This window comes from Rhipicephalus microplus, chromosome 6, assembly GCF_043290135.1.
Source record: "Rhipicephalus microplus isolate Deutch F79 chromosome 6, USDA_Rmic, whole genome shotgun sequence".
Lineage (NCBI taxonomy): Eukaryota > Metazoa > Arthropoda > Arachnida > Ixodida > Ixodidae > Rhipicephalus > Rhipicephalus microplus.
Genome location: NC_134705.1, coordinates 159,574,426 through 159,594,368, shown reverse-complemented (window position 1 = coordinate 159,594,368; position 19,943 = coordinate 159,574,426). Strand labels below are relative to the sequence as shown.

The following is a 19,943-nucleotide window of genomic DNA, read 5'->3' as shown; positions in this document are numbered from 1 at the left end:
AAGTATAACGCAGATGCTGTTTTATATGTTCTCTGGTACTTTGCTGGACCATCCACAAGTTTACCTTAGCTTATCTTGTTCTTTCTCAGTTCGGAGAGACTAGGTTTCGTATACTTAACACGTTAGAAACTGGCTCTTAGCTAACTAACCCGGCTTCTGAACGTTTGTTTACACCACCTTTAAATGGAGGATGAGAATGCTTGCTTCAGTTTAGCACTTTTCACGCCGAAAGCACTAAGGCTGAGCTTTTATTTCCATGGTACCATATTTTGTTTAGTTTTTATTACACCCAAAATTCACATTTTGTTACAGGGTAATATTTTTCACACAATTTGTAGTGTGCCTGCTGAGTTTTAAGAAGCCTCTAATGCAGATTTGAGAAATACCGAAAGCAGATTTTTTGGTAGTGTATAGTGTAGCAGTACCTCTTCAATGCCTGTTAATATGTCGCGCTTTTTGTATTGACACTGCAATAGTGCGACTATCGATAAGAGAGTTTGTGCATATTTGGGAGCTAATAGCATTTGTCCATGACTAAATACTGCTCAATTGACGAGCCCCGCCGCGGTGGTCTAGAGGCTAAGGTACTCGGCTGCTGACCCGCAGAGCGCGGGTTCAAATCCCGGCTGCGGCGGCTGCATTTCCGATGGAGGCGGAAATGTTGTAGGCTCAGATTTGGGTGCACGTTAAAGAACCCCAGGTGGTCTAAATTTCCGGAGCCCTCCACTACGGCGTCTCTCATAATCATATAGTGGTTTTGGGACGTTAAACCCCACATATCATGCTCAATTGAACGAGACAATGCAGGATTTGGTACTGTCCCTACATAGAAAAAAAATACGTTTTATGTGCAAACTGTAAATCGGTTGAAAAGTGATGTAGGCGTGTGTGCTTGTCTTGTACCTAGGTTCTTTTAAAATATGGCTATGTACTGGAAAAGCTGGAAGCTTGTACTACAACAAGCAGACTTGTTTCACAGTGGATGCTTCTGCTTGAGGATTGCAAATTTTTTTTTGCTGCACCGTCGAAAGCTCAAGACCAAGCTCTCCATGCCTATCAATTTATCCCATTACACTAATGGCCATCATCATTAGGTTGCTGGCGTGATGGTTATTGCATCTGGCAAAAGGTTTCGCATCTCTCGTGAATTGTACTAGTGCATGTCTATGCGTGTGTTTCAATAACCACAACAAGCACTGCAATGCTGGATTTCTTATGAAGTCCTGCTTAAAAAGATGGCCTTGCCCACTTTGATGCTGTGACTGAGCGAAATTGCCGAGGTATCGCTAAACTCTCAAGCTTTTTGGCTTATTTACTTGTACCAGGCGTAGTGTTGCTGTCAGGACTTGGTTGCAACAGCATACTTTTGCAGTACCAATCATTAGTCATGGTGCTTCAGATAAGTGTCAAGATAGATAACCAGTATTGTTCTTCAAAAAAGTGTGCTGTGCAGTTGGGATTGTGATTAATATGCACTGAAGTCTGTCAGTCAGGGTTCATCAGTGTTTTTCCCTCAGCATGCCTGTTGAAAGTTAACATCAATAGTGACACCCCACAATCTATTATCAAAAGTGAAGAGACTGGCGTTCCTGAAAAAAGCCTCTAGTACGCATCCACAGTTTGGGATTCAAACTTCTAGCATATACTAACGAAAGGGGGCAACCTAGCCTTCTTACTGTGTACACCAACTGATAGTAAGCTCAACTCACTTGCAGAAGCTGTGCTTTGTGAACATTTGACCCTTGGTGTATGTATGTCTTTCGTGTGTTTTTTTCATTAATGAAGACAAACGAGTTGGTGCACTTAACACAATCCTCCCTAACCTCTACCCCTTTCTGTGCAAGCGAACACATTCTCCGTATTACTGTGTATTGAAAATGCCACGTTATTGCTCCATTCTTATTTGCTTCATTCTTATTTAGGAATGCCCAGACCACACAAAAGACTTCAGGGAAGAACAATGTGCTCGGTTCAACAGCATAGCCTTCGAAGGACGCTACTACAGCTGGGTGCCTTACTACAAAGGTGAGTGGGACAACACTATGGACGTGCTTGAGGTCACAGCTCATATACGTTCGGAATGTTACCTGCAGTCATTCTTGGTCAATCTAGTTCACTGAGGTAGCTCTCTGGGTTTCATAGAGTGATTACAGCGCAAGGGAAGAGGCCGGACGAGACGAGCGCCGAGTTCCTACAGAACTGTATTGTGAAGAACAAGCAACTTGTGAAAACGACAGCATGTGACAGAGTGCTTGCTCATGTTAGCTTCGTGTTTTGGAAGGGGGCGTTTATCACATGCTGCGATTTTTTTCGCACGCTGTGGTTTTCGTAAAATGCTTGTTGTTCAGAATAGAGTTCAGTTGGATGTCGGCGCTCATCTTCGTTCGTCTCGTTGTAGTGTCTTCCCTTGCGCTCAGTCTGTGAAACGAAATACCAACTAGCGCGTATCCACACTTTGCTTCCGTATACGTTTGCATAGATGCTGCAACACTAGGTAACAGTGCATAAGACAAAGGCAAAGATCAGATAGATCAGTGCTCGTGTGTGTCTCGCTTCTTCTCAGTCTTTGTCCAATGCTCTTTCACCCTGTGTTCACTATTGTAAGTGAAGCAATACCCCTTCATGTATGCCCACACTAACACATTCGATAACGTTAGAAACAAGCAACATTTAACATCTGTAACGTCGTGCAATAGTGCTCTGGTGGAACTCCTGGATTTCAGAAGTTCGTGTACAGACTCTAAAATTCATTGTTGGGCTACTTTGTTTTCAATTACGTAAGGCAGCACATGTCTTTGGCTCCTTTTCTCGTGTCGCTCTGTCTTTTGGAGAGCAAACTTGCTTCTCTTGCAGGTTACTGATTGGTTCTCACAAGGGCAAACGTCAGGTTTTAAACCAATAGGCCCCTTAATCCATCCTTATTCTTCGAGTATCATTTATTCTCATAAACATAGACTGCAGTGTTGTGTTTAGATGGAATACAACAATGCACAGAACTGTCTGTCTACGTAGTTTATAGCCGAAGCAAATGTATCTCCATGGTCGGCTGCCTAGGAACACCGATGGATGGTTTTTCATAAGATTTCTGATGCAATGTGTGTTACACACTCTTTATCTGTGGCTGTCAGCAGGTCAGTGCTGCAGTTTAAGTAATTGGGAAGATAGAATGGAGGCCACTTTAAATTGCGATGGTATCTATACTTTCTTGATTGATTTTTTGCATCTAGTTCACCTTATTAACGATTGCTTCAGAGGAAATTATGCAAAATGACCTATCCTTTTTGTTGTAAAAACAAACTGGCTTATGTGTTAGTGGATGGATGGATGGATATGGCTGTACCCTTTAGATCGGGTGGTGGCTAGCTCCACCAAGCCGTAATACTTAATAAACCAAAAACTAGATTTATTTTTTTTTCCTTTAAATAGTGAGGTTGAGGATTTGTACTTTGCAGTGAAGGGTTTAATTTTCACTCGTGCCTTGACTTTAGCCACCAATCAGATAACCTCCTTCTAGTTAATTCTACCTGCTTAAAGTCTATTTTTCCCTCGTTGTCCCTCAGGAGTATTTCAGGAGGTACAGCACTCCTGGTGGCTGGAAGCAACACACTTTGTTACCATGTCTCGTGCATTGGTGTCACCATAGAGTGGTAAACTACAAGTGAAGGAGCAAACATTACGCCGCCATAACTCAATCTCCGAAGTCGGTAAAACACTTCAAGTTTTAGATCATTCCCTCTAAATTATGCATTTGTTGTCTCTAGGAGAGATTTCATTATTGTTGCATAATTGGTCCATGGAACTTACTACCTCAAAGCAGCAGTGTATCACTTTTCTAAAGAAAGTGTCTTTTCAGAAAGTCTGTCAAGTGTATATCGATGCAGCCACCACTGAACTGATATGTACTTGACAAACTCCCCGACGTGTTGCCTGTGAGTGTCCTTTGAATTGTCATTGACCCATGGTTTCTCGCTTTTAGCCGCCAATCCGTGTGAGCTGAACTGCAAGCCGAGAGGAGAGCGGTTCTACTACCGACATTCAGCGAAGACCATCGACGGCACGCGGTGTCACGATGACGGCAGCCTTGATGTTTGTGTCAATGGAGCTTGCATGGTAATGAGCAAGGCATGATCGATGTGCACGGATAAATCTGTGGGTGTAATGATTACTGACGACTTTTATCATGACTTGCATGTTCCCACAAATTTGTGCTGCTCACAAATTCACCATGTCATGCCAGCTTCACTAGCGATGCAGTTACTGATGAGGTCGACCAAGAAATAGAGTGCAAGACTTGCAACATTGTGACGATTTGGGCAATTAAGGAGGGAAAAAAATGAAGAGGAAACAAGTGAAATTTCTTTTTATTTGCTTATAGTACACACTGCAGCCCTATTCAGGGCAATAGCAGGAATGGGAATTTACATAATACTAGGCAATAAAAAAACAATAAAATGCAAGAACATGTAAATCTAGTACTCTCATGACAAATCCGAATAGTAAATGAAGCTGATTACATGTCAGTAATATGTTCACCGATTGCAACTATTAAGTCTTTTAGTGACAAGGAATGAATTTTACCAGGCAGGGAGTTCCAAAGTTCTATTGTGCATGGAAAAAAGCTATTTAAAAGTATTGGTATGAGCAAAGAAAGCTGTTACATGTTTAATGTGAGAACTACGGGCACAACTATCATCAGTAAATGTGATGAGGTTAACGTACAAAAGGTAGGAGGACTAGTTCATGATTTCACGTAAAAATTTTAAAGCTACATTTTAGTAATTTGGCTGTAGTTATGAAAAATGAAACTGAAATTTTCGCTGAATTGGGGGTTCTATAGCAAGCTTACAACTGTTAGTCTGTACCTGTTCGTGCTCTCTTTTTTATTGTTTGTGTTTTTTTCGGTGCATTCCCATTCACAATAGCAAGCCTATTTCACAGTGTTTGTAAGTGAACCAGGCCGCGAATGCTTATTCGAGAACAGGGGGAATGAGTGATTTATATAAATGCAGTTTAGTGCCACAAGGGGCTTTAAGCTTGCTGCAGCTTGAATAACCTAATTTTTATAGAGCATTACCGCATTTTGTTATCAATGTGGCTAGTTCACAAAAGGTGTTCAGTTAGAATTACTCCTCAACATTTATACTGCGAAACTTTGTCAGGTTGGGGTACCATCTTGAAAACAATCAAAAGAGAAGTGGTTACACCAATTAGCAGAAGACGTAACTTTTTTCGTACAGTTAATGTTCATTAGCCACGTTACACTCTTAATAAAAAGGCATGAGTGATTGCACAAGATGGTACTGATCGTCAATAGAGTTGATGGTTTCATAGAGAGTGCAATAATCTGCATTGAATTTTATTTTAGAGGAGATGCCATGAAGTAAATTGTTAATGCATAGTAAAAATAATAAAGTGCCTAGTACGGATTTCTGTGGAACATCAGAGGTGACAATGGGAAATGAAACTGTCGAGCTGAAAGAAGCAAACTGTGAGTGCGTCTGAGAAAAACTGGCTATCCAAGAAACGATACGAGGGTTATTCAGAATGACATTGAGTTTTAACAGCAGCTTAGAATAAATTACGAAATCAAAAGCTTCGGAGAATCAATAAAAATGACATCTATTTGATTACTTTCATCTAAATTATAAGCAATACCACGCATGAAATCAACTGATTACGTTTCAGTACAACATCTAACCTCAACGGAGACCAAGCTGGGCTGATGATAGTGTATTATTGGAGTCAAGGAAGTTCGATGACATGTTTATGAATGACGTGTTCCAACATGCTTCAAGAATGAGGTGTAAAAGGCATTGGTATATAATTACAGAGACGTTGTTTATCGCCTGATGTATGCAAGGTGGGTACTTTGGCTGATTTTCATGAAAATGGTACTAAACCAGAGTCTTAACTGCTTCTGGAAAATTAAGCTCAGTTATGCTGCTGTCCTCGAACAGTTCCATGCGTGGAAAGAATTCAAAATATCATCGGAACTGGTACACTTTTTAGTATATCAAGATTAGGTTTAGGACCCCATTACTACATATTGCGATATTTTTTAGTTCGTTAGGAAAAGAAAGATAGAAAGTGAGAGAGAAATAGAAGTAAAAAGAGGCAAAAAGCAGAAAGAGGATGAAGAAAGAAAGGGAAAAATAAGGAAAAACAAAGAAGGCACTTCCCTCATTATAGACATCGTTAGTGTGAAGGTTTCTTAATTTTTGTACCGAATTTCAGTGAAGCAGTACCGTGTTATGCAACTCATTTATCTGTCCTCTTTTGCTCCAGCCTGTTGGGTGTGACAAGATGCTGGGTTCAGATGCTGTGGAGGACAAGTGCCGCGTATGTCGGGGGGACGGTACAAGTTGCAGCACCATAGAGGGCGTTTTCGACTTGGACAACCTCGAAGTCGGTGAGTCGCTCGTGGTTTTCTCAAATGAGGCACTTCTCATGAAAAATGTTGTGCTGCTTCACATCGCCTGCCTCACCCATGGAATAACGTTTTGAATATGCCGAGTTCGCGACCTCGGAGTACATATTTTGGCATGGGAAATGAAGCATTTGATGCAAACACCTCATGGCGATGTTGATGTTCTGGAGATAAGTTTTGGGTATGTATAGCTCAGCAGGTCATTACGCATTAATTTCTGTTCTAATTGATTTGTAATTTGACTAATGTGATGACATGACTCCTGGACTTGCGGTCGTCGCTATTTTATTGAGTACATGAAGGTGGTAGGTGGAGGAAAAAGGTGTGATTGTGGTCGAAAAGAACCCTTGACCACAACGTCCAGGCAGTTGAAGTGCCAGTGTTCTGACTGTCTTATGCCGCAAGTGACCAACACTTGTCTCTTACTCTAGTCTGCTTGCCACCACTCGCGTGGCACTACATATTATGCCATATTATTTTCATGCCCATGTAGTCTCTGTATCTAGAAACAAAACTAGTAAAGCTATGCAGCCTTGTTTGATGTGGAATCACATAACATTTTTTGGGAGATTCATGTATATGCTTTTGCAACTATTCTTTTTCTGAAAGAAATGACAAGCTATCACTGTTGTCACTGACCATTTACCCAGGTTATGCAATCATCATCTTTATACAGCAATAGCCAGGCAGTCAAGTTTATTGACCCTTTGCAGTCCGTTGCACTGCTCGTCAACGCAACACAGTCGCAGCGGCTCGTGATCGGGCACTGCTGGACAAGTTCTGTTGCGGCTGATTCATGTACCCGTATCGTCAGCAAATTATGCCTTATTCATGAAGAGCTCGTAAGCCTCTTTTACTTGAGCTTTGAGTCATTCAGTTTCGGATAAGAATGGAGAGATGGAGGGAAAAAATATAGTACTGCAGACGTTTAAACTGCGTTGTTGAATTTGCTCGTCAGCGTATCTCGAAAATGGCAAACAAGCAGCGAGTTCATTGATGAACAGCTTGACAGCAATTCTAGTCTCTTCCTTATGAAACTGGTCATTCCATTCACAGCGGCTGCTTGATGGCTGTGGCGTTGCGCAATTGAGCTCGATGTCCTGAGTTCGATACCCTGTGAAGGGAGCCGCACTTTGATGGCAGGCATAATGCGAAAAATGTTTGCATGGTTTCGCCTAGGTGCACAAGGAGAAACACCAAGTTGGTCAAAAATTAACAGTCCTGCACTACTGCGTGCCTCATAGTCATGTTATGATTTCGACACATAATACTCAAAAAGGTAATGATTGATTGAAACTGATGATTTTGTGCACGTTCCTTCACTTCCCCAGGCTACAACGACATCCTGCTGATCCCATCGGGAGCCACAAACATCAGAATTGAAGAGAAATTTCCGACAAACAACTACCTCGGTGAGTCTGTCGTTCCCGTCAATTAACAATCTGTGGCATGATCGACATAATGAATGAGCATGCGTGTACATGCGGTGATATATGCTTCCTTGTTTTTTCTTCTAACAACCGATTGCTAGGTAGAGTCGTGCTATCGATGCTGCCAAACTGAATCCACAGCACACCTCTGAAACCACGGTGCGAGGCAGACAATGGGTGTAGGTTCATTCAGCTTCAGTGCTGACTCACAATTAAACACTTCTTCACACTAACAGGAACTTATGGGAGACTCTCAATATATTAAACTTGAAGAGACCAGGAAAACATGTTCCTGATAGAAGTCCTACTTGCTTAAAGATGAACACTGGTGCACTATTCAAGTCAAAAACCAATCACATTGGTTGCAGGAATTCCGCTTCAGAGATTCCCGTTTATGGAGAGTATTGTATTCGAAAGCAAGGACTTTTAGTGCATGCGCGGTATGCAAGGAGCATTAGGACAATGCCCTATTTCATGAATGCATGTCCTCTCCTCTGAACGGCGGTAGATGGATGACTGACAAGCAAACGATTGTATGCACAAAGCTTCTGTCTCGTATGTTAGTCTCACTTTGTTTACTCACGGCCGCTGGATCAAAGCGCACAGGGTGCGGCCTGCTGCGTGGAGCCGCCGCGCATTGGCGAGGGAGGACGAGCGTTGTTGACAGTTGCGGCCGCAAGTTTCGCGGGGGGCGCTAGTAGTAGGGGACACGCCGAAGAGACGCGCGGGCGCGCTAGGGTGAACGCGGCATTTTCGCGCCAATTTCTCGCCGCGGAATGAGGTTACATGCTCCAAACAAATATAGTCGTGTTCAGCTTGATGCGATCTGCCTCACAGTCCAGCTAGGTAGTTAGAGTGGCCAGTTAGTGTGCGAAAAACTGCTGTGTTCCACTGTGCATGTCGAACGCAAAGAAAAATCCCGGTTTGAGCTACCATGAATTTCCATCGAGCGCTGAACGACGACAAGCATGGCTCACGAACATCTCCCGGCAGGGATATGGCGGAAAAGAAACGAGGTGGGTACCCAGTGACCGCTCTTCGGTTTGTTCCCTTCACGTCACCGAAAATGACTATAAGAAAGGCACCAAACTGCGAATGCTACTGCCAACTGCTATCCCGACGGTGTTCCCCAATTACCCGTCCTATATGCAAAAGCCAAGGGCTCTAAAGATAAGAAAGTGGCCTCGAAGAGAAGTACCAGATGGTGGTTCATCAGCTCGCGCGAAAAAGAGTGCACGAAATGGCCCAGATGAAAGCAGGCATGAAGATGTCGAGCCTGATCTCTTCGGAGATCAAGAACATGTTGCACCAAGCGGGTCTTCGAACGGAACGTGGGACTGTTCATTGCCTGCTGATAGTATGTGCCAAACCAGTTCATGTACAGATAAAATGTCTCAAACAGACCTTGACCTTAAGCGGATGATAGAGGATGCGAAGAAAACGACGAACCGCCTGCAGCGGAAAATTTCCTGCCTCAATAAGTCACTGCAGACGCTCCAAAGCCAGCACGATACGGTTCGTGAACGGCTTCAAGCTTTCGAAAGCAACAAAGAAATCGCCTGTTTTGTGAGTGTACTAAGAGCCGCAGACGAAGGCCATAAAACCGCCGAATTTATCAAAAATCAAGTGTCGAATTTCGCTTCCAAAAAGCCAGCGTACACTGAATCAATTCTGAGGGAGTGCGTCCTCTGGAAAGCGTGCTCCAACAAAGGTTACGAGTATGTGAGAACAAGAGGCCTGTTCAAGTTGCCTTGTCGTGCCACACTACAGAAGTACATCGGGCACTCAACAGGCGAAATAGGCGTCACATCACTCATAACAGAACGCCTCCGCGCAGAGTTTCAAGCGCTACAAGTCGAACAAGAAATCTTCTGCTCCCTAATCATCGATGAAATGGCGATACAGCAGAAAGTTATGTACGATCGCCAACTTGATAAGGTTTTCGGTCTCGTTGACATGGGTCCTGAGCAGCAATCATGTGCAACGCCTGAAGTGGCGAACAGGCTGTTGTGCTTCGTCCTGTGAGGGCTATCAACTGCCTATGTAATAACAGTTGGGTACTTCTTTACCCGGTGCCTCAGGAGTGAGCAACTTCGTTCTATGACAATGAATGTCATGAAAGCAGTCGGAGATGTGGGTTTCCGTGTAACGAGGATTGTTACCGACAATCACCAGTCAAATGTTGCGCTCTTCAAGAGCCTTTCCGAGGACGGAATGCTTGCGCATGTAGTGCCACATCCATTGCGACAAGGTGATCCTCTTTTTTTGTCTTCCGAATCACCTCATCAAGAACCTCAGAAATAATCTTGTGGAAAGAGAGATGATGGACGGAGATAATTTAATTCAAGGTGGACTGTACTTGAAGAAGCTACTCAGCATTAAGTCACAGCTACTCGTAAAGCCAGTGAGGTTCCTAACACAGTCACACGTTGAGCCGAACAACTTAGAAAAGATGAAAGTGTCAAGGGCTACGCAAGTTTTCTCCCCAGTTGTAATAGCAACGCTTGAGTTCCTACAAGAAAACCCGCAATGCCACCCTGATGCGACGGAATTTCAGGACTGTTTGCCCACCATCACCTTCATGAAAATGGTGTCGAAGTGGTATGACCTTCACAATATTGGCGCTGTGAAGCCGCGCGGTCAAAGGGAAGAACCATTCTACTTGATCGACGACGACCGTCTTTCGTGGCTTGAAGTAGACTTCATCACGTACATCGAGGAGATTCAGCTTTCTGGTGGCAAAACAAAAAGAAAATGACGAAAGAAACATGCGAGGCAACGATAATGACGACGAGGTCAACTGTGGCATTGATTCAACATCTATTAGACAACAAGTAGGTTTTTCTTTTTTCAACTTCATATTTTTTATCGCAGTTACGTATATGTGTATTGACTTAGGTATCAAACAAACTTTTTTCCAGCTTTCGCTAAGTCTCGACCCGTGCCTTGAACAGCGACCCCGTGGAGTCCCTCTTCAGTTGCTTTCGACAGTTTAACGGAGGCAACGATAGAGTTGATGCAAGAACCGCGGTCTTCACAGCCGAAAAGCTGTTAAAGGTATATTTGGTGCCCGTTGGAGAGCACACCCATGTAACCTACGCACTTTTTTCCCCAGGTTGGAATCCTCCAAACTGCTAAGAGTGGAAACGCTCCCCATAGCTCCGAAACAAATGCACCTCTAAAACTCAAAGCCCGAGAAGGCAACACCGCTGCCGTGCCACTTGCAGTCGTCCTCGGTGCTAAGCGGCTTTCCTATGAGCTAGAAGTATTAAATGTTTGGCTTGCTGTGCCGGATGACCTCGAACTAGCACCCCTAGTATACCTGGCCGGATACATCGCGCGTGCATGTGAGGAGAAGGTAAGGACGGTTATTTTTAAGCTTTGCATTATTTGCTGCATTCTTTCGAACGCGTCGCTAGCGCGCCAGCCAGTCTTAAACAATGTTCACTTCACTTTCGCCTTCTTCGAATGTCAACTATAATATGCGAACCAGCAGTTCTCCCTCTTTCTCATATTTTTCTCCTTTTGTCCTCCCTTTCGCCACTAAAAACCAAGGGCAGGGTTCCAGGCTGACCTCGAGTGAAGAAAAACTCAGGTCAGTCCGGAGCCAGGGTTCCGGCCCGAATCAGGATGCGGGTCCCGCCCCGCCGGTGTGCCACCACTGTAAGGATCGACACCAGATGTGCGTGTATGCCACTCTTTTTGCCGCAGGTTGTTTCATTCCCACTCTTACGAAATTTAGATAATATTTTTCTTTAGCTAAGCGAAGTAAGAAAAGGAGCCTACATACTTGTTGCATGTACTTTTGATGAAAATTTTACTTGGCTTGATTTTATTACTTGCAGTTGCCCTGTGAATCATGCAAGGTTCTCCTGCAAGAGACGAAACCGTGTGGCAGCATCTACGATTTAGTGAAGAAAATCGATAACGGAGAACTTCGGTATCCCAACATGGAGATCGTGAAAATTTGCAAACTCGCATGTGACTTTGTCAGTGAAGTGATGAAAGACACTGAAGTTCGAAGAAGTGGAAATCTGTGTAAACTTCTTCACTCAGCCCTCCTTCCACATTTGGTTACTTGCCCTGCACTTCGGTGTGGTTCGGGCAGCCTTCAGCACATGAACCAGATCTGTGATGTTTTTTTTTAAAAAAGTTGCTTCGACCACTCTTAGCTAACTGGGCAGGGAATGTGAGTGCCACTGTGCAACGTCTTGTAAGGCTGGCACACAAGCCCCTCCCCAGAAAAGTTCTGCGCCTTTGAGGACCATGGCACCTCCATTTTTTTACCTTGTAATGCAGGCAAAATTGTTCTGCTGTATTAGAAAATATACTGATCTTTTAGAGATTGTAGAGCTCCAGTTAATAAACGCACGTTTCATTGTAAGCACAATACCCGGCATTTTCATTATTTCCACATGCACAGCAAAGAAGACAATTTCACATTCAACAGTCTTCGTACGGGAAATATGCAGACGGATGCTAATTTAGAGTTATTATAGCTCCTGAAATACTCTGGAATGAATTGAAGGTTATGTAATCCACCGTCGCGCCAACGTACAAAGGCAAACATAAAATCATGGCCTTTATTCAAAAGTGGTTTTAACGAGAAGCTAAAACGTTGTGCTATAGTTAAATGCCGTAAAAGGGGTCTGAAAGTGCTTTCAAGACCTTTTGTAAAATAATATAAAATACGTGTATTAATCCTGTGGCCTGAGGACGGGGCAAACTTGTCATAAGCATGAATTTAAAGCTGACTGTTGCAGGGGCGGGATGGCTTAGTCGAGGCCACTCCGTCTCCCTTAGTAGCGATAAACCATTTGTCACAAGGGAATGGGTCCCGTAGTAGGGTGGAACAAAGCACTGAGAGGATATCAAATTCAAAGTGTCCGCTTGCAGCACGAAGAGTCGCGAGTTAAAACATCCCGGGAATTTGCGCGCGCACCGCTACTCCGCCGCTTTTCGTTGTCCTTGACCGGTGGCGCCGCGGCGGCAGGCGAATGAACTCGGCCTCTCCCGCTCTTTCGGGCGCACGCAGCAGGCCGCACCCTGTGTGCTTTGATCCAGCGGCCGTGGTTTACTTTTCATCAGCGAGAAATGGAATTCATTACTGGGCCATTGTTTTAGTACACCTTGCTTTTCTCATGAGCTCCGTGCTTTTGTAGAAATTCATATTTGCGTGACTGAGCACTCTAGTTGTGAGTCAGAGTTCGTGCTCCGTGAATGCCTGTCCATCGTGCGCCTTGCGCTGTAATTTCAAAGATGCCAGCCTACCAACTGAACCAGCTTGCTGTTCTGTTTCATTCTGAGGAATGGTGCTATGTCGACCTCTTTCGTGTCACTGCAGCCGTTCGCAACCAGACTGGCTACTACTACCTCAATGGCAACTGGCGCATCGAGTTTCCTCGAAGCATCCGGTTTGCTGGCACAGTGTTTCACTACGAGCGGCGCAACCATGGGGCCAACGCTCCCGAAAGCTTGGTCGCCCTTGGGCCTACCATCGAGACCATCCTCATTGTGGTGCGTATTCTTTTCTCATTTTGGTGCTTGCCTTGTTGTATTTGTTCTTTTGTTCCCTTGTTCTGGTCTCCTTTTTTCGTCCTCTGTCATTTTCTTTTCGTTTATTTTTCCCAACACGGACAGGCGGGCTAGTTGTTCTTGATTCATATTGAATTGTATAGCGCAGACACACGAAGAGTACGCATCGGATGACACACGAAGAGCACACATCAACGTTGCTTTCTGTATGTGCTCCTTTTTTCTTTTGGTGTGCACTCCTGTACAATTCAATTCATTATGCTCTTTCTCAACCTAGCTTGTGACGAAGTATGATTCTGCCACGATTCATGTGTCAATACTACGATTTGCTAATCACACCTCGCAATGACTATCTGTGTCACAGTAGCCAAATCTACGAAGCCAAATCCCACATTTGCAAGTGGTTCTGGTTATTAATAGTAAAATTTTTAGATTGTTTTCTAGGAAAACGAGTGAAATGTAACAATTGAGAACATAATTTTTTCTTAGTTTTTCAAAATATTTCTGAAAAATGTGCATATATATTGTGGTGTTATTGCATGCGGCAATACTATAGTGTGAGCATTGGTGTTTTCGTATTGCACTGAAAGCTGTGCAATTTTTCAGGTCATGGCAACAAGCAGATTGTTAAATTAGTGTAGCAGCGCTTACCGGACAGCATGTGTACTGTTCACGTGTCTATGAGTTATAAATAATGGAGAATAGTACAGGTTATTATGCAACCTTATGTCGTCTGCTACTATGTGCTCGGTGCATGCCGATATCGTAACCCAGAGCTCTGCGGCGCGACATAGTTGCAAGTTATCTATAGAGGACATTATTTGGGACCTCTTTAACTGTAGAGCAGTAATTATAATATAAATTTGAAGAAAATAAATTGGACGAAAGAGTTACAGCATATTCACAGAGTGAATGATGATGAGTGGGCGAAGCGTTCGTCAGCCCGTCTGTGCTTTCGTTCGTCCGTTCGTTCTTGCTTCCGTCCGTCCTCACGACCATCCGTGCGGCCATCTATGCGTTCGTTCCTCTGTTTGTGCATCTATACGTCCGTGCATCCGTCCATCTGTCCGTCCGTCTTCTAGTCTGTCCGTTCGTCTGTGTGTCCATGTAGTGAACACTCTAAGTACCACCATCTCGCATCCCGTATCCCCTGCGGCACATACCCGCTCCGAGCGTCCGTCCATCTGTCCGTCCGTCCATAGGTCCGTCAGTGCATTCATCTAGTGAACACTCGTGTACCGCCATCTCCCATCTCGCATCCCAGTGGCTACGTACCACAACAAAGGAGGATGGACAGACCCACGCCTTAAGGAGCTTCACCCCTAAAAGACAACATACTATCAGCAGGAAACAAGTCTACAATAAAGCTCGCTAACTTGACCTTCATTAATTCAGAAAACCGGATAATTCATGCCATGTTTTCAGGCCTGACAAGCATATGCATTGTTTAATGGCATCAAACACTCATTAATTTCATCATATTTGGCCTCAACCTGGTTAATTCGGACGACGCTCAGAGTGCGTTGAGCGCTAAGTGCCGCTAGTGTGTGACGGAAATGAACGAAAATGGCGTTCATGGGCAGCCAAAATGACTGGGGGTTTTCAGACAGGCATGGTCTCCGTACAAAATAGTGCTGTTGGTACATGATAAGGTATGGGTTTCAGAGTACATTTCGGATTATGACGTGGGGTTCAAGGCCTGCGTTCACATTGCGAACAAATTCGCAAATGACAAAAATTGGGGCTTTTGCACTTCTCTTACGCAAAACACTTACTAGATTTGTGTATCCCTCAAGAAACTGAAAGTGCATTTATGTAACAGACATTAATTTGTGGTTTTGATATGATTGATAATTCGGCATTCGGTTGATTTGGACAGTTTTTCTGAATAATTGAAATCGGAATGAGCTTTTACTGTACAAACTTCAGATAATCTGTCCGATGCTCTACCAGCTGAGCTACGTTGGTGGTCATTTTCCTGGCTGCCTTAACAACGGGAGTGTTAGTTATGTTAACATGTAATTCTGGGAGTGTTAGTTATGACAGTGAGGGTGGAGAACTTTTTTCTGGCAGCTGGTGTCGTGTAGTGCGTGATTATTCTACGGGCTGGCAGCTGACCAGTAACCCCTCATTTATTACCTGAAGGCATCAAGTTAGCTAGAACGAGATTCTCGAATGCCAAAGATGCCACTGTTGCTTGGTTAACTCATTCGCCATTTTTCTTGACGATGGTTGGTGAGAAACGGCTTTTTCGCGCAGCTTCTGTACCAGGAGAAAAACCTTGGTATCACGTACGAGTACTCGGTGCCTGCTGGTGTGAGCCGGCCGCAACCGGACACATACAACTGGAACTCGGGTGACTTCGGGGAGTGTTCGCAGACTTGCGGCGGAGGTAGGTTACAGTTTCTTCAGTGAAAGCTCTTTCGTGCCTTTGTACTTGAATGTTTTATAGGAAATTATAGATTTGATATGCATGTTTTGAACATCTCAAAATAATATTAGAAAAAAAAAAAAAGGCAAAGAGCATTGACCATAATTTGTTGAAAAACTAGGCAAGAGCAAGTTGTGATGAATCATGATGTTGCTGAAAAGATAGTTGTTTTCTTGTTTATAGCACTACATTGAAAGCTCGTTAATTTGACTGCTGTTAATTGAAGAAAATGAATATTTGGACATGTTTTCTGGTCCCAGACAGCATTCACATAGTTTAATGGCATCAAACTCTGAACAATTTTGTCATATTTGGCCATTATCCAGTTGATTCAGATAATTCTCGGAGCACGTCAAGTCTCAAATACCTCAAATGTGCGATACAAAGAATTGAAAATGGCATTCACGGACATCACAGTCTGCATTGCCATTGCTCTTGGTGCGAACCGCATTGTAAGATGGTACAGCATTTTTGCTTAATTTAGGCTTCGCATGTTTCGAGGTGGTTAAGACAAGAAGGTCTTCAGCCGTTATCACATTCTGAACAAAGTTGTCTGTGGCGAAAATCGTGCCTTTTAAACTGCTCTTATGCTTGCTAAGTACAGGATTTGTGTATTTATTAAAAAAGGAAAGGACTATTGACATAATGGGCATTTTTTTTCATTGCATTCTTGGTACTTTCGTTAATTTGAAATTCGATCAATTCGGATATTTTTTCCAGTCTCATGAAATCTGAATTAATGAACTTCTACTGTATATAGTTTTGCTTATGTAAAACCTACACTGAATAAACATTATGTATGTACCACTCTAACTGTCATTATAGTGACAGTCATAGTAGTACATACGTAATACTCATATGTTGCCCGAATGTGTCGAAATGCGCCAACAAACGCTTTACTTGATATGCACACTAGCATGCTACTGTCGCTCCTCTCCTCGATGAAACAGACAGGGCCAAACAATGTGACACAGCTCCTTGCTGACTGCTTCGCATAGCACTCTTTCTCATTCTGTGTGGAATCTACTGAACTTTGTGAGCACTTTACAAGTCTGGCGGTCTGTTTGCTCCGTCAATGCGTGTGACTTCTTCACATTCTCTTCTGCTTAGCTTGTTGTCCGTCAGTCTCCCAATCTTCTCCTCTGCTCTTGAACTATGAAGCTGAGTAAGGAAATAAGGGTCAACTCATTACCACTTTGCAGCCTTTAACTGTCCTTTGCAATTACAGTTAAACCTGCTTCTAATGAACCTCCTTATGACGAATTCCTCGATATAACGAAGTTTTTCTATTCCCCACCCTTGTTTCATGGAAGCACATGTATTTGCGACCTCTATGTAATGTAGTAACAGTGGGAGACAACCTTGATATAACGAATTTTTTCCATGGACAATCTATAAATTTCGCTCTGCATTTTGTTACGAGCATGCATCTTCCGCGGCTGCCCTGTCGCCCACAAAGCGTGAAGCGGCGCAGCGCAAAGCGGCGCAGCGCGCACGGCGCACCAGGCGAGAGCAAGTGCTCGTTATTGCGCGCGAGGTGGGTGGGCCGGCCTGCATCCCACGAGCTGGCGTTGCTGCTGTACTCGCCACCGGAGACGCATGCGTGAGTGTTGCCCCCCTCTCCCACTCCAAACCAAAATAAAAAAAAAAAAAGAAAGAAAGAAAACTACTTTTGCGCATTGGCAGTGCCACGTTTTCGTTAGCATCACATATATGGGGCCGTGCTGCATATGGAAGGTGCTTTACCGAATAGTATTCCGCGGTATCCGTGTCAGTGTCCATGTCGTTCGCTCTCCATTTTCAACGTCGTGCGCGCGAGCATCGTGTGGCCCCTGACAACGTTCAGCTTTGCTTTTTTTTTTATTACCATAGCATTTATGCGGAGAGTCCTGACTGGTTTATTGTCGTCGCCGCCGTCATTCACTGTATATGTACATATGCAATATGAAAACTCAAAAAAAAAAAAAGAAAAGCCACCCGCATTCCGCACGCAGCTCGTCACAATGTGTGGACGCGCTTATCTCCCACACGTACTTTGCCTCACGAATAGAGGGGGGATGTTAGATGCCAGTGTGCGCTTTTCCTTCGGTGGGGAAAATAACGCCTTCGACTTTGACTGGAACAATTGACTTTAGTTGCCGGGTGCACAATGATTACTTCGCTTGCTGGACAGGCGCCATTTGCGAAAAGAGTGCGCTTTTCAAAAACTGCGAACTAACAAGTGCTTCATTTCGCTCTCATATCGGTTCCTGTGATTACGTTTCGTGTCTTGTTTTTATTTAAACAGCATGTTAAGTGTCAAGTCGTAAACATTGTTAGTTTGCTCTCGTCCTGTGAATTGTTTTTGTGCTTCATTTGTGCGTGAGTAGCGCATCGCACCTTTTGATCTGCTTGCCGTTCTTAGCGTTACATTCAAAGTTGTTGCTATTGCAGTCATTAATTGCTTTGCCCTTGCAACGAAACTGTGACTTTTTTTTAATTTCGGACAACCGTGTTGTCGTCACCGAGGGAATGTCAGAAGAGGCGTTGATGGAAACTCTCCAAGACCACGGTGACGACGGCTCGTCATAGGTCGACTCGTCACGCGCTTCCGTCTTGTGCCGCGAGTTCGCAGGCTGGTAGCTTTTGCGATTAGCTGATTAGTTCTAACAATGCGACGGTGCGTTGAATGCAATGCAATGAACGCGATAGCAAAAAGTTGTAAAGGTATACGAAGTAAGGCTGCCGCCAACTCTTTTGGATCGGATATCGTGGAACTCCTACAAAAAGCTGGTGTGAGCAAATGCGGCCTTTCCAGGGGGAAGTGCTCTTTTCACGTAGTCACTTCCCATTGAAACTGCACTGGTGCTCGCTGAGATAGCAAGTGTGCCAGGGGAAATGTTCTTTTATGCACTTTCAGGTGAGAGGAATAGGCTCGCGTGCTTTTACTCGCTGGTGAAAGTTACGATGCGCTGGGGCATTTTATTAATTTGAACTTGTTACGAAACGTGGCGGCGACGGAAAAAACCCGCCGAGTGTATCCATGTTATTATTGTTATGTTATTATTGCTATCGCAACACCGTAATAATAAGGCAGTTTTTTTACTGTAAGATAAATGTTTTGGGTTAGTTCTCCTTCAGTACCCCTCTTGTTTAATTTGCTCGTTTATTTTCCGAATTTTTGTGTCGAACCTGCATATAATGAAATCCTCTTTATATCGAATTTTTCCGAGACTTCATCAGTTTCATTATATCCAGGTTTAACTGTACTCCTTTAGGTGCTCAGACCCGGCTCGTCTACTGCACGAGTGCAACCACATTTGAAAAGGTGTCTGACGACCTCTGCAACCCGACCGTCAAGCCCCAAGCAGTGAGGGTCTGCAACCCGGAGCCATGCCCGGCATCGTGAGTTACAGAGCAGATGAAGGTTCTACGGGTTGTTTGTGTTGTGCAATGGGCTTTAATGTTCGGCTTTCCGTTTGACTGTATGTGGACTTGGGGGACGATGCAGAATGAATAATATTAGGACACCTCGATTCTCACCACTTGAAGGTGTTGCTACTGTTTGAAGCGAGTGGGTCCACCGTGCTGTGATTTTCTTGCCAGTGTCCCACGTGTCTTAGCTGCATTCTTGGAGGGTGGTGTGACAATGTGATGAGCCTGGAAATATGGCAGCCATGCCATAGCAGACGCTGCAGATGTCCTCATTACAATACCCCATGTTCAAGAATACTGATCTCTTCAAACGCCATCTTCTCCTGAACTTCTGTCTCTCAATGAAGTTACTGCTTATCGAAAGCCCTTTCTTTATACAGAGGCCAGCCCTCACTCTCTTTGAAGGTGCTGGCGGATGCTGTGTGACATCATACAGCAGATAGCTGGTATTAGCCGATAGCTGACATAAACAAGCAGTGGCGTGTGGATTAGGTGTGCTTCTTTCCATATGGTGATGCCCCGTACCAATGCCGCATTCTACAGCGTGCTGAATGTGCACTATAGCAACAATATTACGCGCCTGAATCACACAGGGAGAGAGCAGTTCAGTTTCATGACGCGTCCATTAAGTAATGATGTGTTCTGACATACCTTCTTTCTTTCCCTTTGCCATCCCTCCCTGTGTAGCTTTCTGCACACTGGTTAG

General features: G+C 44.0%; 2 protein-coding genes across 3 annotated transcripts in view; both read left to right on the top strand.

Annotated features, from left to right (window-relative positions):
* Positions 1 to 19,943, top strand: part of LOC119167246 (papilin) — a 213,790-nt gene that overhangs the window by 129,337 nt on the left and 64,510 nt on the right. For both annotated transcript variants that reach the window (XM_037418696.2, XM_037418695.2), the window contains exons 5-11: positions 1,923 to 2,025; positions 3,977 to 4,110; positions 6,286 to 6,409; positions 7,759 to 7,839; positions 13,202 to 13,374; positions 15,652 to 15,784; positions 19,081 to 19,207. In XM_037418696.2, the coding sequence (XP_037274593.2) occupies positions 1,923 to 2,025; positions 3,977 to 4,110; positions 6,286 to 6,409; positions 7,759 to 7,839; positions 13,202 to 13,374; positions 15,652 to 15,784; positions 19,081 to 19,207 (875 nt within the window). The remainder of the gene's footprint in view (positions 1 to 1,922; positions 2,026 to 3,976; positions 4,111 to 6,285; positions 6,410 to 7,758; positions 7,840 to 13,201; positions 13,375 to 15,651; positions 15,785 to 19,080; positions 19,208 to 19,943) is intronic.
* Positions 9,098 to 12,247, top strand: LOC119160054 (uncharacterized). The gene is made up of 4 exons (XM_075865715.1): positions 9,098 to 9,188; positions 10,790 to 10,914; positions 10,973 to 11,215; positions 11,703 to 12,247. The coding sequence occupies exons 1-4, from the start codon at positions 9,098 to 9,100 to the stop codon at positions 12,003 to 12,005; spliced, it is 762 nt and encodes a 253-aa protein (XP_075721830.1). The 3' UTR covers positions 12,006 to 12,247.